At 39.4% G+C, this 27,134-nt stretch overlaps 1 protein-coding gene across 3 annotated transcripts in view; it reads left to right on the top strand.

Moving 5' to 3' along the window:
* Fer (FER tyrosine kinase) overlaps window positions 1–27,134 on the top strand; it is a 320,970-nt gene that overhangs the window by 85,396 nt on the left and 208,440 nt on the right. For 2 of the 3 annotated variants that reach the window (XM_038339140.2, XM_038339139.2), the window contains one exon: window positions 9,435–9,624. In XM_038339140.2, the coding sequence (XP_038195068.1) occupies window positions 9,435–9,624 (190 nt within the window). Of the gene's footprint in view, window positions 1–9,434; window positions 9,625–12,518; window positions 12,609–27,134 lie in introns of those variants that run through there. The other variant, XM_038339141.1, reaches the window with a different exon arrangement.

Genomic DNA, 27,134 nt, shown 5'->3' with positions numbered 1-27,134 from the left:
GGCAACCTCAGCTGAGGTTGATCTGTGGGCAAGCCTGTGGTGCATTTTCTTGATTAGTGATTAATGTGGAATGGCCTATCTCTGTGGACAGAGCCACCCCTGGGCTACTGGGCCTGGGTGCCATAAGAAAACAAACCGAGGAAATCATACAGAACAAGCCTATAAGCAGTGTTCCTCCATGGCCTCTGCTTCAGCTCCTGCCTGCAGGCTTCTGCCCTGCTTGAGTTCCTTCCCTGACTCTCCTCACTGATGGACTGTTACCCGGAAGTGTCAGCAGAATAAACCCTTTCTTCTCCAAGATTTTAGTCATGGTGTTCCATCACAGCATTGAAACCCTAACTAAGACAGATGTGTTCTAGAAAAGTGGTATTGGATTTGTAAATAAAATGCCATGGCCAGATGTCTTAATGTTTTAACAGTTTGCATTACCTCATGAAGAATCCTTCATTAAAAGCTATCTTTGTTGCTCAACATTTATTTTTTTTTTTTGTGAGACTTATTGTAAATCCCTTTTAAAAAGGATTCAGAGAAGTGTTATCTAGAAAGTGACTGCTATTGTGTTAAAAGGCATCAAATAAATTAATTAAGACACACTGATCTACTTTGCATATGGAAATCAGCTTCAGGTTTACTTTGTTATTTTTGCTTTCCTGGTGTTTGTCTAGTTGATTTCTGACTTGAAATATCGTTCTGGGTCTTTTGATTTTACTTGTATTAATATATTTCTGTCTTTTGCTAGATGTGTGTACTCCATCATGCATGCAGGTTCAAGAACGTGTGTTAGATATGTGTACTCTTTTATGTGTGAAGGTACAGGAATGTGTGTATCTGTATCTTTTGGTAGATGTGTGTACTTGCTTATGTGTGTAGGTACAAGAACGTATTTGGAGACCATAATTCGATGTCAAATGTCTACCTCAGTTGCTCTCCACCTTATTTTTAAATGCAGGGTCATTTAAAATGCAATTGGGTTGGAACTTGATGCTTCGACTAGATAGGCTGGCTGACAACCCCCAGGGATTCTCTTGGATTCCTAGCAGTGGGGTTATAGGTGTTTGTATTCTTGGCTTTTGAGGCTTTTACTTTTTAATTTATTCTTTAGTAATTATATGCATGAATACAATTTATTTAGATTATATCCACACTTGTTGCTTTGACTCTTCCCACACCACCTTACCCTCCCAATGTCCTGTTTTGTTGTTCTTTTTCTTCTTTCTCCTCCCCTTCTCTCCCTTACATCCACTCAGTGCTGTTGGTATGCACATGGGTGTAGGGCGCCACCCAGTGGAACATGGACAGCCTACCACACTGCTGCAGAAGACTGCCTCTTCCTTTCTCTGCAGTTGCCCATAGCTACTTACCTAGGGGTGAGGCCTTCCTTCTCCGAGCTGGAATATTGAGGGGCTTGACCTTGTGCAGGTCTCTTGCTGTCAGCCACGACTGCAGTGATATCATGAGTTTCCAAAGGACATAACTTTGCAACCGCATTTCCTGACTTCTCACTCCCTCTTCTACAGTATTCTCTGAGCCTTGTAGAGAAAAGTGTGTGACCTGGATGTCCTATTGAGGACTGAGCATGATCACATAATTCTGCATACTTTGGCTGGTTCATCTCTCTATAACAGCCGTCCACTGCATAAAGAAGCCTCTCTGGTGAAGGGTGAGAGTTACACTCATAGATGAGTATAAGGATACAAATTTAGGGGTCATTTTAATTCTATGCCTGTTGCAGACTAAAAGTAGTCATGCCTGTAACCTCATCAGCCCAGGTTCTTGCTTTTGATCATAGTTCCAGGGATGAGTTTCCTTCTGTAGGACAGGTCTTAATTAAGTATGATTAAAAGTTGTTGATTACCCCCATAGCATTCCTGCCCCTGTTGCTCACATGGTTATCTTGTCATGTTGGTCATTCCTGTAGTTTGCACGGTTCACAGCTGCGTCAGACTGTTGATAGGTTTTCTTCTCCAACAGCCCACAATGTATGATATTGCACTGTGAAACCTAGCCAGCAGAAAGGAAGCTTTTAGGTCAGTACCAGCCTGATTTCTCCATGTTCTGTGATCAGGGTAGGTGTTGTCTTTAGCAGTAGGGTTATATTATCAAGTTTCAGTGGGGTCACCAAGAGCAATAGCAATAACCTGTTTTTGTGGGTGCTGGGGATTGAACTCAGGCACTCATGCTTCTTTGTAAGAACTTTACTAATTGAGCCATCTTCCTAACCCTGTTGTCTTTTATTCTCTCTCTCTCTCTGCTTGTGTGTGTATACATGCATATATGTGTATGCATGTGGTGTTTGTATACATGCATATTTGTGTATGCATGTGGAACCAAAGTTTAATGTTGGTTATCCTGAATATCTCCATTTCATTTGTGGGTTTTTTGGTTTTTGAGTCAGGCTCTTTCACTGAACCACCCTGAGCCCGTTCATTTGGGTATGCTGGCTGACCGTTGTGCTCCAGGAAACCTCCTGCACGGAAGGCACTGTAACAGTGCTTGTGCATTATCCTTTTTCCTGATCGCCAGCTGTGATGATGGGTAACCACAACATGGTTGTCGGCATGGTCTTCCCAGTTCTGACTGCAGCGTAAACTTCTCGCCCTCAAACTCCCACCACTGCTTTCAGATTTCAAAGCTCTCGAGGGTTTTGTGATGTGTTAGGTCTCTCTTATCTACACTAGCTTTTATCTTTTTGGTATAACTTCTCAGATATTCTCTACGATTAAATTTTTGATCTTCCCACTTCCTTTCGTGTAGTCAGCAGATGGACTTCTGTATCACAGAAATCTCCCAAGCATGAACTAGATACCTGAAATGCACATCTTTCCCCTTGGCACCCATCCTAATGCCCATCTTTTTACAGTAGAATGTACTCTTCTGTGTCATTTCTTGTGTTTTTTTAAAGTATTGCCATCTTTTATTTTCTCCGAAAATTTATATTATTTTATATATGTACCTTTTCCTTCCTTCCAGCTGGCTCCTTATACTCACCTTTTCAGTATCGACCCCGGAACCACCAGTCTCAGTCTCCTCCCCCAACTCCCTCCCCACCCCCATCTCTGAGGTGCTGGATACAGGACTCAGCTGACATCCGCCAGGCAATGCTGTGCTGTCACTCAGTTGTACCCCAACTGCTGAAGCCCCCTCTTTTTTGTCATAATTTCCCCCATTTTACCCTTTGCTTTCTTGTCTCTGAGGTTGAACTCATTCTAGGAGCAGTTCCCATCCATTTTCCCAATTACCACTTAGTTTTCAACCCACGTAGATCTAACTTTTGTCCCATTACTGCAGAAATAAGAATCTCAGCGATTACCCGTGGCCTGGAGTAGGGCAGCTATCTTTCTGGAGCACTGAATCACATCTGACTTGGCTGCTGTCTTTCCTGTGCTTTTGAAGTCTAAGATGTCAAGAGTACCCGTTTGTGTCTCTCTTGCCAGCTCACTCTCTGCTGCTCAGATAGCCCAGTTTGGGGTTTCGGAAGGCATGTTGCTAGGCTGTGTGCCTCTTCTCTAGCAGCCTGAAGATGGCTTATGTTTATTATTATCACTTACAATTGGCCTACTTGGTATGCCTGTTTGAATGTCCTAGAACTGCTCATGTCTGCCTCTCCCAAAGCTGAATCAGTCATAGTGCCCCCAGTGCAGCTTCAGTTTCCTGGTTGGCCCAGTAGTCTTCATTTAGTGAGTGCTAACACCGGTCATCTTGTTCTGCCACAGAAAACAGACGTTTTGATGCCACGTTTGTTTCTATAAATACTATACAAAAGTTGCTTCTAAATATTTAAGCATTTCCCCACTACTTAAGAAGCATTGGATAGTTTTCTTACCTCTAGATCTATACAAGGTTCATTTCCCTGCCCTCCGATCACCAAATTGCTTTTTCTGCACAAAAATGCACACCTAGATGGAAGTACAAGCTTTCTCCGATCTTTCCTGATAACAGCTTTGCCCATGTTGGGGTGGGACTGGCTGGTCTGTTTCACCGTGGACCATGAGAGTTTTCTTTTCTTTGGCCCGGATCAGGTTTTTCTGCATTGTTTCTTCTTTCCTCCTTGGCACCCTATTTTGTTTTTCTCTTTGAAAATCTCACCACCTCCAGTCCGCTGTGCTGGCGCCTCGTCACACGTGCGTGAGGGCGTGTGCCGTTAATGGCCCCGCAGCACTGGCTGCTGTAGAGCTGGGGCGTTCAGCCGCGGCTTCGGCCTCTAGCAGCTCAGCCCAGGGGCCGTACATGGTACATGCCAGTCCTTTACCGAGGCCGGTCCAGGCAGGGCACCCCTGAACAGAGGTTCCCACAGGTAGGGGTGGAGCTGGCCGCGGATTTCACTCAACTTCCCGCAGAGGCCCCGCAGGCTAATAGAACTTTTAGGAGTTAGAAGGGTTAGCCTGACCGGGCTTTCAGGGCTGAGTCCTAGTGAGCCCAGTCATGTAGCCTTTGTTATCCTGAGTTCTTACTGTTAGCTTCAACGTACAGTATTAAAATTTGAAGTCTATTTAGGTTACCAGACAGTTACTGCTGACTGTCCTTGACTCAGAAATTGGTGGACTAAACCTTGCCTCCATATTTATATGTTAAAATCTTTTATTAAACAAATGTTCTGAATAGGACTCTATGGTGATACATTTATGTTTTTTCCCATAATATTTCAATATTTCCTGGGTAAGTCCTTAGTTTGTGCCATCCACATCTATCTATCTATCTATCTATCTATCTATCTATCTATCTATCATCTATCCATCCATCCATCATCCATCCATCCATCCACATATAGATATCTCTTTCTATAAATATACATATGTAATGAGTATAAATTTTGCTCTAGTTTAAAACATGAACTTATAATTATTTTTAAGGCTAGGCGTGTTCATAAATGTCCAACCTGGACATTTTATATTTGTGACTGTATATTTTAGAGAGAATATTATTTTTATTTTTGTAGTATTTTATTATCTTTAGATACTTTGTTACTTAAAAGTAATAAAACAATAAAATTATATTTTTTCAGAAATATTAAAATGTTTATTATATGTTCATATTCTTAAATTATTTCTAAATAATACAATCCTATTGAATTTTTACTTAATAGAATTATTATTTTGTCCTCAGCATATAGTATGGATGGTCTTAAATTAAATCTCTGAATTTGATATGTGTCTCTAACTTCCCAGTAGCCACAGCTTCTGAAGGGAAGATTTAAAAGTGTATCCCTAGATTATGTTGGAACCGGAAGTGCCTGGAACCAAGGCACTGCGAGGTAGCAGTCATGCTGTATCATTTGGTTTGTTTCTTACTTTTAGAACCAGGTAGCCGTGGTTATAAGCTGTATGCAGACACCTAGGCTGAAGTTTCTTCATGCCATGCCGCTGTGGCCCTGCTGCTCTCTGCCCTCTCCGTGTGCCCTTGACTGTAGCCCTGCTGTCCTCTGCCCTCTTTGGGTGTCCTTGATTGCTACAAATCCACCTTCTTTTGTGCAGATTTGATTTCTTACCCAACTGGAATCATATCATGTGTAACTTTTGGGGATTGGCTTTTAACTCATAGCATAATCCCTCAGAGTTCCTTCAAGTGCTTTCATTCTTTCTCGAGCTGCTGTAGTAAACACGATAAAACAGCACATACTTCCTCTCTCCCAGTTCTGGGTACCAAAGGTTGAAATATGGAAAAAAAAAATTAATGGTTCTCATTAAGGCCATTCTTGAAGACATCTGATCATTGTAATATTTATTTTCCTAATCACTAATGTAGATCATCCTTTCATGTGCCATTTTGTATCTCTGTATCTTTTTTTTTTTTTTTTTTTTGTTTTTTCGAGAAGGGTTTCTCTGTAGCTTTGGTGCCTATCCTGGAACTAAATCTTGGCTCTTGTAGACCAGGATGGCCTCAAACTCACAGAGATCCACCTGCCTCTGCCTCCTGAGTGCAGGGATTAAAGGCGTGCACCACAACTGCCTGGCTATCTCTGTATCTTTTGTATTGAAATACCTGCCTAACTTTTTCTTATTCTTTAAATTGCTTGCTTTTTTTTTATTATGGTTGAATTATTTTTTATTTTTTTGAGATTATAACATAATTATATTATTCACCCTCCCCTTTTCTCCCTCAGAACCCTCCCTTTTGATCTCTTTCAAATTCATGGCCTCTTTTTTCATTATTTTTTTACATGAATATACATACACATATACATATATAAACATATAGATTCCTAAACATAACCACTCAGTCTGTATAATATTCCTTGTATGTATATGTTTTCAGGCTTGATATTTGGTATTGGTCAACCAGCTGGTGTGCTCTTCCCTAGAGAAGACTATTTTGCCTATTCACAACATTGTTTAGTTGCCTGTAGTTCTTTGTATGGGGTTGAAACCTTGTGGGGTTTCACCTTATTTGACTTTGGTGTGTCTATTATTGTCCCTGTTCAGTTCGTGTTGGTTAGAATTTATGGGTGTAGCTTCTGTCACTACTAGGAGACGCAATCTTACAGTGAACTCCCCGATCCTCTGGCTCTTGTCTTCTTTCTACCCTCTTCCCTGTGCCGTGAGCTTTAGGACTGTAAGTGTTTTGTAGACACTTATCCATTCATACTTGACTCCATGACTCTGCATTTTGATTGGTTGTAGTTTTCAGTAATGGTATCTGTTTGTTCCAAAAAGAAGTTTTTTTGATGAGGGGTGAGGCCTGCACTTATCTGAGGGTATAAGGGCAAATATTTAGAATATAATTAGGGATTGTGTTGGTTTAATAAAGTGTTGGTTGTAGGTTCTCTTTCCAGATCTATTACTTCACTCACCCAGGGTAGTTGACTAGGTTTCCATCCACTCATGGTTTCCCTCTTATAAAATGGATCCTAAGTCCAGTTAGAGAGCTGTTGATTACTGCCGAGGAATGCATGCTACTAGTGCACTCTTGGGATTTATTGTACCATGCTGGTTGTTGATATAGTTCATCAGCATTAGAGATTGGTAAGATTTGGTTGCCCCACTCCTTTGGAAGCTTGCCTGGTGCCTTCTGCTACCTTGAGAGCAAGTCAGTTCCAACTCAGGGACTTCTGGGCCCTGGTCTGAAGTGCATTTCGCAGGGCAGTCAAGGGCAGTAAAAGTTGTATGTTTTCGGAGTCTCTTGGACAACCCTGAGCAACAACTAAAAAGAGGGCTTCTTATGCCTGGTGTTAGTTTTTGTTAGGTGGTCTTTAGCTTTTGGAGGAAGCATAGTCAGCCCAGATGTGGAAATTTTGTTTAAGCTATACATATATATTCATAGACTGATGTGTATTATAGTTTTTTTTAGGTAGTTGATAATATGACTTTTTCAGACATCTTTACTATTGTTTTGCCCTCTTTTAGTGATTAGTATAACCAGTGGGATTTTATTGGAGAAAATTAATTTTTCCTTTACAAATGGGTATCAATTACAGATTGCTTTTTAGCTATGGATGAACCCATGTCCATTTCCCCCTATATGGGACCCTGTCTGGCTTGAATCTTTGCAGTCCTGCACCTGCTACCCTAGTCTGTGTGTGTTTGTTTCTATAAATACACTGATAATTTTCTTAATTTGGCTATTTGGTTAACATTTACTTATTGCAGTTTTTATCATATATATATAATTTCATATTTCTTTATTGCAAAGCTTATTTTCCTTTCTCTTACCCTGGACAATTGCCCTTTTTTAGTTATTTTCTTTTGCATTTTCTGTTAACCTTTATGTAAAACTACTGATTCAGTGCTTTTAGATTATTACTCTTAAGTATATCAAATATTTTTGTATACATGTGATAAATAATTTTTTGAATAATCTGGGTGTATAAAAATATATTATGGCATCTTTCCTGATATATTTAGAATTATTTCTTGTTCTGTTGCTATAGTCATTGTGGTTTCTGTGGTACTTTGCTTTTGATCTGTGTGTTAGGAAGCACAAAGTTTAAAAAATACAGTAAGTGTAATCTTTTCTTAGGTCTCCTAATATTTTTCTCACAAAAATGATTGTTTTAATAATTAACATTCTCTGAATGGATTTTCTGAGAAGCAGAAGTGCCAACTTACTGCAAAAAAGCAATTACCAACTAATACGCAAGCCAGCATGAATTTACCAAGAAATCTATATAGATTTTAAAAATAGGTCACAGATTTACTGAATGATGATGATGTACATGGTAATTAGCACTTATTAAATTCTGCTGTTTAGGGCAGTCTGTCTTCTGGACGTTTCTAGGTCTCCTACAAATGCTCTTTAAGCATCTTCCCCACTTCACATTGTTCGCTGAAATTCCTTGAACTATTATTGAAGGGACCAACATTTTTACTATTGTCGCTGAGGTTGTGCCCTGCTCAGTTAGATTGGGACTGTGTTCTCAAAACAGCACAAGATGAAACTCAATAGTTTAGTGTGGTTATATCTCTTTGTATTTATTCTGCTTATGTTCTGACTGTAAGTCAGTTACCTTGCTATCTAATTCTGAAGCATTCCCTGATTTCCAATCTGTCGTCTGGCATCTACTAATAATTTACCACAGTGCACTTACTTTTAAGGTATTAGTATCATATACTTATGGGTTAGACATTCCTGCCAGTATGGTTTCTTCTTTCTGTTGGCCTTGTTTTGGGCCTATAAGCTTGTAGTTCCTATTGTGTAAGCCCTGAGGACAAGCTTCCTAAAGAAGGAGTGGGGAGATCTGTTGTCTCCATTTTGTTTGTAGGAGAAAGATACATAGACTTAGGCGCACAGTGTCATGGTCAAGTCGGAATCTCTGCTGTGTCAACTTTCCAGACTTAAAACACACACCTTACAATATACCCACAGTTCAGTGTGCAGACTAGCTCCTAATTCTATTAATTTTACACCAGGAACATGTCATACTTTAAGTATTTAATTCTTGAGATTTGAAATTAGTGTAATATTTTAAGTTTGTCATTTCTTTTTCAGTCAGTTTAGGGTCTATATCCCTAAACTTAACTCCTGGTGAGGTAGATAGTTTATGTCTAAAAGATAATAGGTGCTGTAGACCATTATTTATTTGAAATTGTCTTGAATGACCTAGTTCCATTTTCTTAATCCTGCTATTAAAATCTGTTTTCATTTCTTTATGATTCTGAAGAAGTTCTGTAGAGGAAAATGAAAGATTACACACGGAAACACACATGCATATACACACATACGCACACATCGACACATAGGCACACATAGACACAGGCACATAGATATACGCACAGACACATGTAGACACACACAGACATACACACACATATCCACACAGACACACATATCTCGGCACACATACACACACATACACACACACACATACACATATACACACATACAGATAAACACAGACCCAGATATACACACAGGCACACATGCATACACACACACACTTTTCCATTAATGCTTTTACTTCTTGAGTTGAAATAATGTCTATTTATTTTATTCTGTTGTAGCATTGTGCTTCTTCTGGGGCAAAAACAGGCACTTGAAGAGTTGAAACAGTCAGTCCAGCAGTTGAGATGCACTGAGGCAAAGTGTGCAGCACAGAAAGAATTATTGGAGCAAAAAGTACAAGAAAATGATGGGAAAGAACCGCCTCCTGTGGTGAATTACGAAGAAGATGCGCGATCGGTCACATCAATGGTAAGCTCTGGAACCATCTGGTGCTGACAGAGACGTGTCTGGGTAATAAGTGAGCACAAAACTAATTCTGGTTTGCTGCAACAAACATCACTCTTGTTAGCGTGCAGGTTCTATTAAACTTATTTGTAAGTGCAGAATAAGCTTAGCTGTCAGTCACCTCAGGTCACCTGGAGAGCACTTCAGGAGCCACCCATAGAGTCAAGGACAGAAAGCGCTTCTCTTGCCTTCAAAGCTGAAAGGACAGATTGCAGTTGTTTTTATTCCTGGGAGGCAGCAGGAAGGTAGGGTATCATTTAAAGATGGAAGAAAGAATGAGGAGAAAGCCGTGCCTTGACTGTTTCTCCACAACCATGAACCTGTTTGCCTTAGACTGACAGTGTGTTTGCTTTCTTTCACAGTACAAAAGAATGACCTAGCTTAAATTCTTTTATTCCTGGTTTGTTTAGATTTGTAAACTTAAAATTCTGTTTAATTTTAGTTTGATTATCTGCTCAATGCCTAGTATATTTTAGTCTGTCTGTCCCTATCTCTCTCTCTCTCTCTCTCTCTCTCTCTCTCTCTCTCTCTCTCATCTATCTATCTATCTATCTATCTATCTATCTATCTATCTATCTATCTATCTATCTATCTATCATCTATCCTACCTACCTATTTACCTACCTACCTACTTCATCTGTATGTCACCCATGTTGGTAATTATCACTAAGAAACAGTTTTGCTCACTGGGGACATGTGGCAGAGTCTCTAGGCTTCCGTGCTGCGGTGACAGTGCCTAGAACCTGCTAAACGTCCACAGAACAGTCCCTTCATATCCCCAGTGAAAACTATCCAGGCCAGAATTTCAGGAGTGCAGTGCTTGAGAAATCCCAAGGTAAATCTTTGTTGTTTCTTTGGGCAACTCGATGTTTTCCATAGGTGGAAGTATTCTGATGAAAGAATTTACAGTCAGCATTTTAGGAACTTTTCAGTTAATGTGACTTGAATAATATAATGGGTTAAGTGGATCTTAATGTTTCCATAGGCCATATTTAAAGCTACAGTAACCTAGAAATGAATATGAAGGACTTGAATATTAGAATCATTGCTGCTTTTGTTATTAATTGAATTTTGCTGATGTGTACATCACTTTGCAAATTTTCTCCAGAATCATCCTTTCTGTCAGGACCTGGCAAAGGTCCGTGGGATTCTTTCTTCTCCTTTATGATTCTTGGTATCTTTGGGCATACAGATTCTCTCAGGGGAGTTCACATTCATTTCTTTCACTTTTTTGGCTTTTGAAAACACTTTTTATCATTTCTTTGATTATGATTTATAATATTTCTTTGCCTGCATATGAGTATGGAATTGGCTCCTTAACTACCTGATGGTTTGACAGTCTTAGGTTATAATTCTATATAATTTATTTTAAATAATTTAATGTGAATGTAACTTATACTAGTATTAGTATGGTAGAATAGAAAGTAGTTATTCACATTGCTGGATAATAAGCTATTTCCAATGGATAGCTGTAATTTAAAAACCTGGCTGTTAAGAATTTGTGATCCTTCAGAGTTTAAATCATAAGTTATCAAAGAAAAGTTGTTTATTAATTTAATTGAATAAATATACTTTCATAGAGAGTAGATAATGATGTTTAAGAACGTGAGCTGCTCTTCGACATCGTTGGCCTCTTTTCTTCCCTCATCTGTGTGATTTGTAAGCAGTGACATTGTCTTGCTTGTTGAAATAGTGCTGCCCAGTTTATTGTCTTCAGTAGCTGAAATAGTGATCATAAATATCTCTTATATACTCATTGAAACAATGCCTTTACAAAATTTTTATTTAAAAATTAAAATTTTGTCATGTGGTGGTGGTATGCATTTCTAATTCCAGTGCTTGCTTGAGAGACTCCAGCAAGATGATGGTAAGTGTAGACATCATGGGACCATAGAGAACTCCATCTCAAGTCAGAGTAAACCAAAATGAAAATTCAGTAAGGCCTTCATTGAAAAATTTATCAGGTTTTTAAAAGGAACACTGTATATTATATGTAGTTTAAAGTAATAGGTTAATATTTTACAAATTACTTAAGCAATTCCACAAATTAATACCAGTTATGTTTTGCAGTATATTTATGAGGAAGGGATACTTCTGGCACAGGTCTTGTTGTTAATACTCCCACTGTATTGGTGAAATTTTTGCATTCTTTAACTTTTTTCAGCTAATAGTTATATTTTCAATTTAGTTGAAAATAAAAATTATAAGGCTTACATGTTTTTTCCCAAAATGGCTACTTAAGCATTGTTTTATGAATAGCATTATAAAATAAGTTAGACTGTGTGTGAGGGGAAAGGGACCTAAGGGGCAGAAGGACAAGAAGGGACATGGGGGAAAAGAAGAGACAGTGCCATATTTTCTCTTGTGTGCTAGATCCAGATTTAAATACAGCTGTTGTCTGTCTGTCTGTCTGTCTGTCTGTCTGTCATTTATCTGTACCTTTCTGCCTAACTATCTATATACCCATCTCTCTTCCTCTCTCCCTTCCTTCTGAAAGTAGGAGACATTAACACAGAGAATACTGTTTGGGCAACGAAAAGGGCAGCTTCTTGGTGAACTGAGGACTTATTTATATTGTGCCTCAGTTCTGGCTATTGAGATGAGAACACTGTAGCTCCTGAGTCAGGTTAGAAGTGTGGACTCTGCATAGTCCCCCTTGCAGAGTTCTGCAAACATCAGAATTTTCTGATATCCAAGTAAATACAAGCTGCTGGCGTTACTGTTTGTATATTAACCACTTCTCTTTAGTTTGTTTATTATTTTCTAGTCTAGTAGTGAATATAATAAGTATCTGTTGAGTTGAAGAATTATACTTCCTTTTTGCCCCAGAATTACCTGTTTGTTTTATTTTATGACAGCTTTGGACCAAATACAGTGACTTTGATGAAAGGCCCACTTGGATGTCAGGTCTATGTGTCTAGAGCTGAAGGCGGCCACAGAAGGCCTTCCTACTTCTAAGACATGTTTCGCTCTCCTGTAAGAGAACTGGCTTCACTTTGATATTTCTGAAATTAACATTTTGTGTAAAGCACTTTGATAGATGGAGACATATGTATATTTATCTTCTCTGCACATATTGAGTAGCTGTTCTTAGTTGAACAGCAGTAGTAACAGTCTTGTTATGCTACATTTTAGCCTGTGAAATATCTGACTTTATAAGAATTGCCTGTCCTTATGACTCAGTAGTGTTCTTCACAGCAATGTCTGATGTTTCAGTCTTATGCCTAGAACACTAAACAGCTCTAAGATTAATCAAAGCCTATTGACAGTGCTGTTGAGAGTTTCATCTTTATCATTGTGAGATACATTTTCTTTCAATCATTGATATAAATCTTCATTTTGAGCCTTGCTCACCGAATACGGTATACTGAGAAGAGTGCCAGGCCAGGAGTCAGAAGACTGAGTAGCTTTTCTGGCTGCGCTGTAAGTATAGTCAGGCTCCTTAAACTTCTGAGTTTTCCATTCCATAGCTACTGAAAAGAGGTAACAAGTATAAATGTATTCTGTATATTGAAAGCACTGCAAAACAAGCAGCTCTTCTTTATTCTTTTTGAGACTTGAATCTTAGCTCATTTATTTGTTTGCCAGTATATACTCACTGTAAGATTGAGTTAGATTTATGAAGGATTATGCTGTGTGTTTCTAACTGATAAAGCAAAAATCTCCTGTAATGCCTTTGAATAGCAGTATGTGCATGTGAACCTGTACATGGGTCTGAGCATTCCTTGCTTATTGTCTAATTCTCTTCCTCAGAAGTAATTTTCCGGAACATTATCTGCAAATAGAAGCATGCATGTAAATTATATGCCTCCTGTTCTTTTTTTACATAAGTGGAAGAACATACGATGCTGTCTGATGCACACACTTTGCTTGTTTTATGAAATGAATCATAGAGTTCATTTTATAATAGTGTATACACAGTGATTCTTTTTCTACTTATTCATTCAATAAGTAGGTATTTATTGATGGTCAGGTGTTACGACGGTTGCTTTTAGTTTTAAACTTGATGTGATCTATAAAATCCTGAGAAGAGACTCTCAATGATGGATTGTCTTCATTGGGTTGAGCATGTCTGTGAGGGGCGGTCTTAGATATTTGTTCTGGGGCAATCTGTCCCGTTGTGGGTGGCACCATTCCCTTGGAAGGGGTTCCTGGACTATATGAGCGGAAAGATTAAGCCAAGTAAGCTAGCAAACAAATGAATGTGTGTGCATTCATGTTTCTCTGCTGAGCGTGGACATGGTGTGGCCAGCTCCCTCCAGCTCTCTGCAGTGTTCGGCAGTAATGGGCGAAACCTGGACCTGTGAGCTGAGCTAAGCCTCCTTTCTCCAGAGCCGCTTTCTGTGAGGGCATTCTATCACAGCAAAAGAAGTGAAGCGAGAGCAGCCTCTTAGTGCCGCTGTAGAGCCATACAGCACAGCCACGAGCAAGACACATCATTTCTTGTGCTTGTATTGGTTACTTTTCTGTTGCTGTGAGGTAAAACCCATATGAAAGCAACATTGGGAGCAAAGGTTTGTTTTAGCTAGACGTTCAAGAGAGGGAGTTCTTGGCGGGGAATGCATGGCAACAGATGAGGAAGGCATGGACAGGAGCAGGAAGCTGGCTGGTCACATTCTCATCCTCACACAGGACTCCTGCAGAGTGAGCAGGAAGTGAGGCCAGGTATAAATCCTCAAAACAGTGTCACCACCTGGATCCAGCTCTATGAGGTATGGGCCATTTCTCATTCAAACCGCCATAGCGCTGCCAGGGTCTTTTTCTCCGTGGTAGAGACAACATATAAGCAATTAAACACAGAGTATGTCTCGGGGGGAATTCTTTGGGAAAAATGCAGCAACTAGTGGCAGAAGAAGGGTGTGAACAATGTGTGTGTAGAGAGGTCAAGGAAGACTCCCCTGAAAAAGTGGCATCTGTACAGAGATCAGAGGGGACAGAGGGGACAAATGAGACTGGATACAGTGACAGTGATCAAGGCAGAACTTTAGCTGTCATTGGATAAGTTTAGTTCCTGTGAGTCACCAGGCTTAGTCTTTCCAAATAGCCCTGTTTTAGTTAATTGTCTCGTTTTTTTACTCTATTTGGTTCCTCTTAATACATTAGGCATAAATCGGGTGTGGTGAAGCCCTGTGATCCAGCATCTAGGAGGCTGTGTCAGGAACACCGTGAGTCGAAGGCAGGCAGGTCTGCTTACATAGCAAGGTCCCTTCTCGTAGAACAACAGCAGCAACAAAGCAAAGTAAGCAAAATAAAAATCAAACAGAAACAAAAGATAGGCACGTTTGTTATGAAACTGAACACTGTTCTTATTTTACAGCAAACTCTGTAGAAGATAAATTGCGTGGTACAAATTAAAGTTCAGTTTTGGAGGAAGAGGTTTCCTTTCAGCCCAGTCCTTTGTCTCTTAGACATTAAAGAGAAATTAAGAAAGAAGACAAAGGAAAAATATACCTAAGTACTTGTACAGGAAATGGTGAGGGAAAGAAAGTTGGTAGAGCAAAGGGAGGAAGATAGGTGGTTCAGAGGGGAGAGAGGCAGAGAACGCCGGAGCTGGAGGTAGGTAGAGAAAATATAATAGAGGCTGTGAGGACGGAGCAAGGACAGCCGCGACTATAGAGTGCTCCCCGTTCCCTTTCTCAGCCCCTTCTCCCTGTCTTGCTTGAGACCGGGCACTATGATACTGTAGAAGGAGCGGCGGGCTGTGTCCCGCCCCGCCACCCGGCTAGCTTTACCCAAAATAATTACACGGAAACTGTATTCTTTTAAAACACTGCCTGGCCCATAGTTTCAGCCTCTTATTGGCTAATTCTCACATCTTGCTTTAACCCATATTTAGTAATCTGCGTAGCACCACGAGGTGTGGCTTACCAGGAGAGATCTTAACCTGCATCCATTTCAGAGAGGAGAATCATGGAGACTCCCTATGGCGACTGAAGTGTCTCCCCCCTCCTGCTACCCAGCATTCGGTTCTGTCTACTCCGCCTACCTAATTTTCTGTTCTCTTAAAGGGCCAAGGCAGTTTTCTTTATTAATTAACCAATGAAAGTAACATAGACAGATAACTCTCCTCCATTATGATACGACCCGTTTGTCTTCCCTCCTCTGCTCTCCAGGTTTTTAATTCTTATTAATCCCTCCTCGCAAACTTTTCTCCGTTACATTGTTAAACCACAAGTGCAGACGGTATGACTTTATAGGCAGCAGGCACTGACTATGTTTACAGTCTCAATTACAACTATTAAAAGTAATTAAAGAGTTTACTTACAGGTGTCAAAATTTTGCTTTATGGTTCAATAAACTCTACCTCATGGCAACAATTTGTGAATTACATATTTAAGAAAATTTAGTTTGTTTGGTTCAAGTTTTACATCAAGAAATAAATTGCTATTTTAAGAAAATCTGTTTCTATGGAATTATTCAGTTGATACTAAAGTAATGTTGTATCCCAAAAGCTTTTATTGGGAAGTGTTTAATAGGATAAAATGAAGTAGAAAATATACACAATAATTTAGGATCCTTTCTTAGCTTTATACAACCTGGGGCCATCCAAGAGGGATGCCTGAGCTTATGCTTTGCTTATGCCAGATGGGACTGTGGGGATTGTCTTCATTATTAATAGATGCTGACAAATTCAGCCCACTACACAGGTGGTCATAGACTTGATGAAGTATCTAGCTGAGCATGATCCTCAGCCTGTGACCAAGGAGGGGGTCACAGGCACCTCCCTTCATGCTTTCTGCTTCGGGTTACTGCTCCAGTGTCTTTCCTCCTTTCCCTCAGTGTTGGATTTTATCTTAGAAGTGTAAGCCAAACACATATTTTCTTCCCCTAAGTTGCTTTTGGTCACAAGGTTGGTATTGCAGCAACAGAAAGGAAAGTAGAAAGAAAAAAAAATCTGAAATGTTTTTAATTTATTGTGGCCCTTATGGGGCTAAGGAGCGCTACCAATGAGTATAGACTCTATATACAGTTACTTTCGTTTGTTGTAAATTACATCATTGGTATTTACCTTCAGCTTATGCTAGCAGTATTTAACTATTAAAAATGACTGTATATTTTGATGTTAAAAGCCCTTTCCAATTTTATTAATTATAAAACATTCACTATTTTTTACATTGATCAAACCCCAGTACAGGTGAGAAGAAAATTGCCTTGTGAATCTTCTCTTGTTCACTCATGCTTGAATGACTAGAGCTGAATTCAAATCATCACGAAAACACTGAGATACATGTTTATTCTAACTCTGTGTATAATAAAATATGTAGACTTTAATTGTAATCAATTTAAGTATCATTTTATCTTCTTAAGGATTTGATTCTTGTATTATAGCTAATAAGATTAAGTAAACATGGGATTAGACCTTTTGGCCATTTTTCCCTATACAATGCAGTGAATATTTACTGTCACCTTTCGTTTGTGTACCTGTGTTAGTATGATAAAATGTATTCAATCAGACAGCTTACGCAGACCCCTGTGTTAGCAGGGAAGCCACGAGGCTTCCTGTACTTTAAAAAAAAGAAGATTATACGGATATAGCTGTACAGACAGGTTGATTTGGTTTTTCACGGCAGTTTAGCTTACCAACAGAAATTAATGCCTACGCACTTTCTAGCATTTGATGACAGCATACAATTTAGAGGTTTCATTTTAATTTAGTGGTTGCTCATTATAATTTAGAAAGTTGTACTTTGGAATTAAATCATAATTGTTTCTATTTTGGAAGTCATACTATATTTTTATGGTGATGGGATAATTAGTGCAAGTGCTTAAGGTTTTTGGTAGATGGAGAATAAAGCAAGCAAGGTCTGCCGTATCGTGAAAAGTGCTGGCCTTTTGCTCCCCATAGGAATTCGAAAGCCTAATTTAACTGTGTCATTTCTTACGGGCTTCTTGGCTGATTTGTGGGAATATTGCCCCTTTCCCACTTTGAGCCAGAAACAGTTGCCTTTGTGCCAAGCAAGCTGTACAGTTTGATTTGGGATTGGAACACAGGGGGTGCTCCAGCGTCGATCTCATTTTGCATGGAGTCCATTAGCCGATTGAGTGGAGGTGTGAGAGTGCTGATGCCCACAGCCCAGCTTTATCATTTCTGAGAACGGCAGCCCAGGGGAACAACTGTAGGAGTCTAAAGATCACAGGAGGCACGCCACAGCCTCAGGTGGATTGACTTCCGCCTCTGATGCTGAGTCAGAACTCTGGTCGCTCTGACCGTAAGAAGCATACCATAACAAGGCTGTTAGTTAACTCTCGCCCCCGCCTTATTCCACAGACCATCCCAGGTAGCTAAAGACAGTAAAATTCAGCAAAATATAAAATTACACGCAGGAAAGTTGAGATTGTAACAAGATATGAAGACTGTATAAAAACTGTTTGTAGACCATGCCCTGTATGTGCAGCTGCTACTCCTGAGCCTCTTGAGCAGTTACCTTGTAAGCATCTCAAAGGTAAAAGTAGAATGTAAGATGAAGTCATATAAAAGAAGGCGTTTCACAGAGCAGGAAAAATATTTTTCATTATATTTAGCCTTAATTAGACTGTACCAGACGCTTGCACACTGACACTGTGTGACCACTGTCGCGTTCATACTATGGGACCCTTGATGACTTTACAGCAGCTAAGTAGGAATGTGATTCAGAAAACCATCTAACACAGAATCCAGAGTCCCTCAGGAGAGGAGGAGGCCATGACACTAGAATCAGTTCTGTAGGGGAAGAGCACACCTGTCAACTGACTTCTCTTAAAGTGGGCAGCATGGATGTGTTTGAAGTTTTTCCTTTTAGGCTGGGTGCAGTGCATTTGCTGATTCTCCCAGCTACTCTGGAGACTGAAGCGGTGAGACTATAAATTCAAGGCCAGCTACACAGCTAGACACAGTCTTGTCTCGAAAGAAAACTAAGTAAGAACCAACCAAACCCCATATTTTGTTTCGCCATGACTTCTCTTAGCTGACGTTTGAATACGCAGTGGATAAGAGATAGTTTATACTTGTTTGAGGATAGATCTACATATAACAAAGCATTTACTAGTCAGTTCCTTATCTTCAAAAAAATGAACATCCCATTTTTAAAATTGTTGGGAATGTTTCATATTAAAAATAATTGTGTTTGTGAAACATTTTCTATTAAATTATTTTAATTTTTCTTTTGTTAGGATTAAAAATATTGTTACTGATGGTGATTGGGTGGAAAATTTCAATCTTACTCTTCAACTTTGGCTTATAGTTTTATGATATATTTTACTTATTAATGTCTCATTATTCATATTTAGTTATTATTAATTTCACCTTATAATTTTCTATGCTGCCTTTATAGAAAATTAATCCTGATATAGATTTTAAGGATATAATTTCAGAATACTGAAATTTTTGATATTTAATAAAGACATGTTTCATTTTGGAAGTAAAGTTTTTCCTTTCTCTCTCTCTTTTATTTCTTTCTTTCAGCTTATTCTTCTCTGCTACAATATACCCTAACCACAGCCTCCTCTCCCTTAGTAATCTGTGTATCACCATGAGGCTGTGTGGTAATGTTCTGATGTCTTTCTCCTTTGGCAGATACATAATGTCTCCTTCAACTCCTATTCTCTCTCTGTTTAGAGTTCCCACCTGGCTTTATTCTGCTAAGCCATTGGCCAGAACAGCTTTATTCATTAACCAATAAAAGCAACACATCTACAGAAGGATATCCCACATCTGTTTCCCTTAAGGAAAGAGCAGGCCTCCCAGGGGTATCAGTTGAGCAGGGCACAAACTCTCATATCAAAACTGGCTGAAGCAACTCAGTAGGAGCAAAAGAGTCAGAGATATCCACTCCCACTGTTAGGAATCCCACAATTTTTTTTTTTGGTATCTATCACAGTTCAGATATTTAAATTTTCAAAGAACGCATTTGATAGACATTTTGCTTCATTAGCACTTAGAGAAATAGTCTCCTGTGTTAGAATGTATTGACTGTGATTTAAGTCAAGTTGCTAAGAACAGTGCTCCCGCCCTTAGTGACTCTTTGCCATGTGATGGCCAGTTTGCTAAGCAGATAGCAATATTTCATTCCAGCAGTCTAACGGAGAGGTTACAGTTAAGAGATTTTCTAAATCTGAGGAGAGCGGAAGCACATCAGTTTTCTGACTTCAGAGTTACATTTTTCCAGGTCTGTGTTGTTAAACCAGTAGACCAAGTTTGTCGCCCGAGAGTCTGAAAAATCTATCTCACCTCTGTGACCACAGGTTTGGCATGTAACTTCTCTGCAATAAGATTCATTGCTCATTATAAGTGGCAAGTTTTGGAAACACCACAAAATTGTTTTGAAAGTTTAATAAAGTAATATGTAAAAATGTTTAATTCAGTGCCTCGCATATGGGTAAGTTCACTAAATTGTAACTATAAATAAAAGACAATGTTATTGTAGCATCTCCTAATTTTTTATTTTTAACTTAATGTTGGAGGCTACATTCTTGTTAACCTGATTGCTTTTTAATGGTGCATGACTCAAGGTGGGGAATAACCAGCAGGGGGAGCTCAGTGTCAGAAAACCAACATCTGTAATTGATGTAGCCTGGCACCTTATTTGGAAGAAATGAAGCAAATGCGTTATTGTTTTGAAATGTATGAGGAGGCTTTCTGTTTTTATTATGGCTGCCAAAGGCCACTACGTTACTATGTAGTTGTATAGTATGAAGATACATGCTTTACTCTTATTCTAAATTCTTTATTTCACCTAATGCCAATATATAAGATATGGCTGTTTATTTCATGATGAAGCCACTTTTAATAAGCGTAATTTATAAACACTGGCATAGAACTTGAACATTTTATTCTGTAATTGAACTGAGAGCTTACATATGTGTTGCCAAAACTGGATTCTGCCACTCAGACATGCTGTCATTTCTATGTAAATAGGATAAACTGTCACCTCAATCAGCTGTTGAAACCAAAATCCAAATGGGAGAGTCACTTAGTATTCAGGCTTCTACAAGTCTCCTGTGTACTCCGTAAGCATGTTCCCGTTATATTCCTGCATATTCCACTCCAGCCTAAACCCTTGTCGGTATCTCCACTATGATGACATGGGTAGAGCTCTCCATGAACTTGGTCTGAGCTCCTTGCCAGTCTACCTGTGAGCTTTTCCCTTCCTACATTTCATTTCTTATTTAGAGTGATGTCATTGTGTGAATGAGCTGTTATATTTCTTCTGCCTGTGATTCTCCAATGGCAGCTCTGTAACTAGTAAACTTCACATTCCTTACCGTATCCACACCCACATGATTTTGTCTAAGTACCAGCTCCCGTGAACACCCACCACTCTTCCTCGCTGGCCACACTGTGCCTGTCTAGTCTATTGTGCTTTGACTACACAGAGATTCTCATTTTTCTTCCTTGATGTATCTTTTCTCTTTATTCTTGCCTAGATTTTTCATTATTTTAGTTCTTAGGATATTCTTTGTGTGTGTGTATGTATTTTTAAATATGTTTTATTTTTTGAGAATCTCCTACATGCATTCAATACATTTTGATCCTGTTTTCCTTACTACTCCCACTAACTCCTCACAGAACCACCTCCCAGCTCTACTCAACTTTATGTCCTTCTTTTTTTTTAAAACTCACCTAGTCGAGTTTGTATTGCTTCTATATGTATGGTTAAGGGTATAGGTGATCAGCAGGAGAGATCCACAACCCATGAAGCACACTCTTAACAAAAACCCTGAGTCTCCCTCTGTCTGCAGCTGTCAACTGTTGTTTTGAGACTAATGGTCCCCCAGGCTCTCTGTGCTGGGGTATGGGCTAGCTTGACCTTGTGCAGGTCTGTACAGGCAGCCAAAGCTGCCAAGAGGTCATGAGAGCCACAGTCCAGAAGACACCGACTGTTTTTCTACAGTCTTCCCCAACTTCTAGCTCTGAGATTCTTTCTGCCTCTTCTCCCCTGAATATTGGCAGGAGCAGGCATGGCATAGATGTCCCATTTAGGGTTGTGTATTGGCAGGAACAGGCATGACATAGATGTCCCATTTAGGGTTGTGTGTTCCATAGACACTCATTCTCTGCACCTTCACCAGCTCTGATTTTCTGCATTCGTTGCTGTCCACTATACATAGAAAATTCTCTGATGAAGTCTGGAAGCTGTAATCTATGTGTATAGGGATACAAATACAGAACATTTAATACTAGACTTAATAAGATAATGATAGTTGATTTACCCCTAGAATCTCAGCCATTCCTGGCCTAGATTTACAGTATCTGACGAGTGTTTCCCCCTGTGGGGCAGACCTTAAGTCCAGTCAGAAAGCAGGTGGTTATTCCCATAGCATTTGAGCCACTGTTGCACCTATGGCCATACCTTGCCATGCCAGTAGTTATTGTAACTTTCAGGGTTCAAAGCTGGGTAAGACTTAGGTGGCCTTTCGCCTTCAGCTGCCTTGAAAAGCACCTTGTAATATTGTGAAGGTTAGCCAGCATGGAAGAAGCTTCATAGGCAGTGTGGACTTGACTTCTCCATGTCCTGTGACTAGACCATCATGTTCTCGTGAGCATCGAAGAACAATACCAACAACCTGTTTTGGAGAGTATCTCCAGTTCACTCCTGACCAACAATTTAAGGGGACGTGTCTGATACTTGGCACTGACTTCTATGGCTTCTGTGTAATTTCCATTAAACTCTTTTATATGAAAAATAATATGTAAGAAGCTTATAGCTTTCCACATGGATTTCCCAGACACTTTTAGTGTTAGTTACCCTCCATTTTCTGTCCTACTCTCCATTTCTCTACCTAAGCCTGCTCATTATCCTCCTTCCCCCTTCACATGTGCCCTACTGTTCCCCCTCTTGTAAGATCTTTTCCCTCCTCACCAGTTAGTCCTCTCTTGTTTCCTGGGTTCTACAGATATTGCAAGTTAAAAACAGCAGCAGCAACAACAACAAAATTCAAAGATTCGACACTAAGGTCCACATATGAGTGAACACATGATATTTACCTTTTTGGGTCTAGATTATATCACTCAGTATATGTTTTCCTATTATATCCACTACCTTCAGTCCCATTTTTCTTTACAGTTGAATAAAACGTTACAGCGCATAGGCATTTTCATTGTTCAGTAGTTGTAGGCCGTTTCCAGTTCCTGGCTATTATGAACAGAGCAGTGATGGACATGGATGGGCAGGAGTCTCCACAGGAAAACAGAGTCCTTTGACTATATGTCCAGAAGTGTGTAGCTGGGTCATAGGGCAGATCCATTTCTAGTTTTTGGATGGACCACCACACTGATTTTCCTGGTGTTGGCACCAGTTTGCCGTCTCGCCAACAGTGCATGATCCTGTTCATCCTGACCACCATTTGTCTTCACTGTTTTTCTTGTCTTAGCCGTCTGACTGGGATCTCAAAATAGTTTTTAGTTTGCATTTCAGAGGCCATTCTTTTAAGGGATTTCTGCTACATTGCTATAATGCGTTCACTTATCGCCTTTTACACCGTACCCTCATTGTTTACCCTGCTGCCCTTTGTCTTTTTTTAAAATATGGTACCAGCTCCTGATATCTTTATCATTAATTACTACAACAGTGACTATAGCTACTCTTTTTTTTGACTAATAAAATAGACAACATCTCTTAGTATTTTTTTCATGGATTAAAAACTAGTATGTGTATTGATATATGTATTAACTCATTTGTTTAGGGTGTATTTCTATTTTGCATTTTCTCCTCAATACCTAAACCTATCTATGCCCAAATTTAGTTTGTGAAAATGGACACTTTCGTTGTATTTACTTCTGCTAGCGTGGCCTTGTATATAGACCCTTGCTTGCTATATAGATTCAGCAAATAAATATTTTTCAAATATTGGACAGGCTGCTAGAATTTCCGGTAACAAAAAGCCATTGGATGGCTATATATATCTTTTCTGGGGGGGGGGGGTGGAGAGGACATAGCCGACTCCTGCCTGACTGTTTGCAGCCTCTGTGATGGCAACAGTATCTACAGAGCAATCTCCTTGGGCTTTAGAAAGGAGAGCAGCAGGAATATTTATTGACAGTTATAGTGTGTTATGTTCCCATTGGAATGGGAAATACACTTTTAGCATGGCCCCCAAACAGGTTTATATTTAAAGAGAAAAGGATGTTTAACTTTCAGAAATACAAAATTATAGATTCTTCACTCATTACATCTATGGGCTTTTTTCAGCTACTGGGAAATAATACTTTGTCCATATTATTACTCTTTATACGTGATCTGAAATAGGGTCTTCCTAGCAATATCAAGTGATTTTTAAATACTTTTAGAAAGCAAAACCAATGGTGTATATGATGCAAAGGGAAATACCAGATTTAACTTATTTCCGGGGGTAAACTAAGAATCAGATATATCTGCTTTAGATTTTTAGTTTTTGACTGTAAATATTAATTTTCATTTATTTTTATCTCCAAGATTGCTTGCAGATTTAAAATTTTGTGATTTTGGGAGCCTGGGTGAGTGCCTGGCACCCAGTAAATCCTCACTGAATACTGAAAGAATAAATGAATAGAACCAAGCTGTAAATAAGCTGCAAAGATAGGAAAATGTAAGTAAATTTATTCAGATATAGAAGTCAAAATTACTTGTTTAAAATGAGCTAAAAAATGTGAGACCCACAAAGAATATTAAGAAGCATTTGTGTTGTTCCTGAGTTTGCCCGCACTTAGGCAGAAGAGAATTACTGAACTGTTAAAGTGTGTCGGGAGACGCCTTTCTGGGAAGAGTGCTCTGGGTAAGGGGCCTAACTCGAGAGTTTAGAAATGCACAGGTTCTGTCCTAGAGTTCTTTGGATTTTGTTCCTGACATGGATACATATTGGGAAGTTAGATAACCTCTGTGTGCCTCAGCTTGAGCACCTGTAAACTCTGACCTGTAAACGTGAAATAGAAACTATGTCATAGGGCCAGTGTGAAGGATTCAACGGAACGATCCTTATAAAATGGCCAGGACAATGCTAGCTCATAAGAAGCTTTTATCCCATGTTGCCTACTGTTATTTACCAGTGAGAAACTTTATACAATTGTTATTTGAATGAAAAATGAGGGGTTTTTGATAGGCATGATATAAACATGAGTGGTTTTTATGTATGGCAAAGTTAACTGGACTCAAAGATAGTCAGTAGAAATTGGACAAAGATGAGACTTTCTACTTTGATTGACATAGACTCTCACAGTATAACATAGGCTGGCCTTGAACTTGCATTTCTTTCACCTTCTACTGGATGGTGGGATTGCAAGCACAAGCTACCCAGCCTGGCCTTAATTCTTTCAAGTGCATTAAATGGAAAGAGTAGGATGATTAAAGGAGAAATGTTTCTGTCCAACTTGTAATCCAAGGACGTTTTAAAGCCATGACCTATCTAGTAGGTCTCTATGGCCTTTAAAGCGTTTTCCTGCTTTGTTTCCACAACGTCTTAAGAACTTTATCCCACTCACAATCATGCTCTGGCCAGGGGTGGTGATGCGCACATGGAAACTCAGTACTCTGGTGGTGGAAGCAATAGGATTACAAGCATGCAGCCAATCAGGGCTACACAGGGAGACTGAACACACACACCAACACGAGAAGGATGTCCCACAGTGAGCTTGGAAGCACAGTATGTGACATCTAAGTGCTGGATGGAGTGCTTTCCCACAGAGTTCACACTTCCTAGCACAGATTACCCAAAGAGCCTTCTGCACAGCCTACACATCAATGGCTCAGAGTAGCCCAGGCACCCGTCTTCCCAGCCCTACTGCCTCACTGTGTGTTATAGCTCAGTATATTCTCGCTGTAAAGAAATTTGGAATCTGATGAGACATTGGTGATCATCTGGACATAATTTAGATTCTTTTACATTTGAATAGAAGAATTATACAGTATTAGAGAGTTATGCTTCAATAAAATAAAAACGTAGGAGGCAATTTAAAGCAGCACTTCCTTTCTAGACATACTTGGAAGTGTGCTTACTTCCTGAGATTTTGAAATGGCCGCACTTCAGTGGGACATGAACTTCTACATGTTGTGGAGGAAGAAAATAAGTTACTTCATTCAAATGGTTAATTAAGAATGTGACCTGTTTCTTAGCTAGTGGGTCTTTATATAGTGAGTGTGGACTCCCACCTGAACGAAACAAGACAAGAAAATAAAGCAAAACCCCCAACATCCCTTGGCTTATTGGTCCCTTTGATCCAGGGCTGGCTGGTGCAGTTCCCGCCAACAGAGGGAGACACTGTGCAATAGGAGCTCAAGGGCTGTGCCTTTTCTATCTTGCTTTTGTCTCAGACAGGAAGATCTGTGAACACATTGACTTCTGTGTGCACACCATTAGTAGTTCTAGCTAAGATTTGAGATGGAGCAGAAAGAGGAGTGTTCCCATTGTAAGGGGCAGCTGGAACCTGATTGTGACTTCAAGTACTGTAAAAAGTGTGCTGCTGTCTCGCTGAGCTCTGAACCTTCCTCATCAGAAATCCAGAAATATCAGGTAAGGAGGAAGGGGTTCGGCCTGTACCAGGGCCCGGACATTGCCCAGCAGTCCTAGGGAACATCGGTGTTGTTAGTAATGTCAGTGCTTCAACTGGGAGCATTATTTTTCTTGCTTCTTTTTAACACTAATATTATTCAGATACCCAGCCAAGGATATGGGGGGGGGGGTGCTAATCTTCATTATTCATTTAATTTGTTTCTCTCTTCACCTCTCAGATTTGAGAGGAAATCAGCCTTTCTGATCCATGAGAAGAGAGTACACTTTGTGCAGAAACACAATTCAGTTTAAAATTTGCAATGGTGTCCAAACTTCTCTTTTCTAGGTTTCAGTCTTTATTGCCTACCGAGCACAACAGAAACTTTGTCTTCAATTTCTGTGACTAAAGGAGGGTAGTGCTTTTTCTTGAACGAATGTATTAGATAATCAGGGACAAGAACGGGGAAGCTTCTCACAGTACATGACTGTAGCTCAGTGCCATTTTATAGACCAGCAGTTACAGGTTAATATTTTTACTGTGTAGCATATAATTTCTGTGGATCATAGGAATAGTGTTCTATACCTGTACCACATCTGCTGTGTTGTAAAGGGGCTTTATGAACATTTTGTTGATTTGTTTTTAATTCAAACTTTTTGCATTTCCTAATTAAGGCCCTGATATTTTATACTGTTTTTGTCCATGTTTTCTGTGTTAGGAAAAGAAAATTCTGATGTTGAAATAAGAATGGAAATACCAAAAAAAATGTTCAAAGATCATGTCACTGCCTATTGTTTTTTTTTTTAAATCATCTTTGGAAAGAATGAAAATAGATACACAATTTCTCTCTTAATGTTACTCAATGGAATATTTGGGTTATCATAGTCTATGTAAGTGTCTTGTCATTAGTCAATACTATTCATAAATTTATAAATCATTACTATGTGCATAGGTTTTGTGGTATCTCAGTTTGTGTATTCATTAAAATATTAGAGGGTAGAAAATCCTTGGAGATTGTCCTGTACAATCTATCATT

The sequence above is a fragment of the Arvicola amphibius genome, chromosome 8, assembly GCF_903992535.2.
Source record: "Arvicola amphibius chromosome 8, mArvAmp1.2, whole genome shotgun sequence".
NCBI classification, from domain to species: Eukaryota; Metazoa; Chordata; class Mammalia; order Rodentia; family Cricetidae; genus Arvicola; species Arvicola amphibius.
The sequence above is the reverse complement of the archived record's forward strand: the minus strand, read 5'-3'. Positions and strand labels throughout refer to the sequence as shown.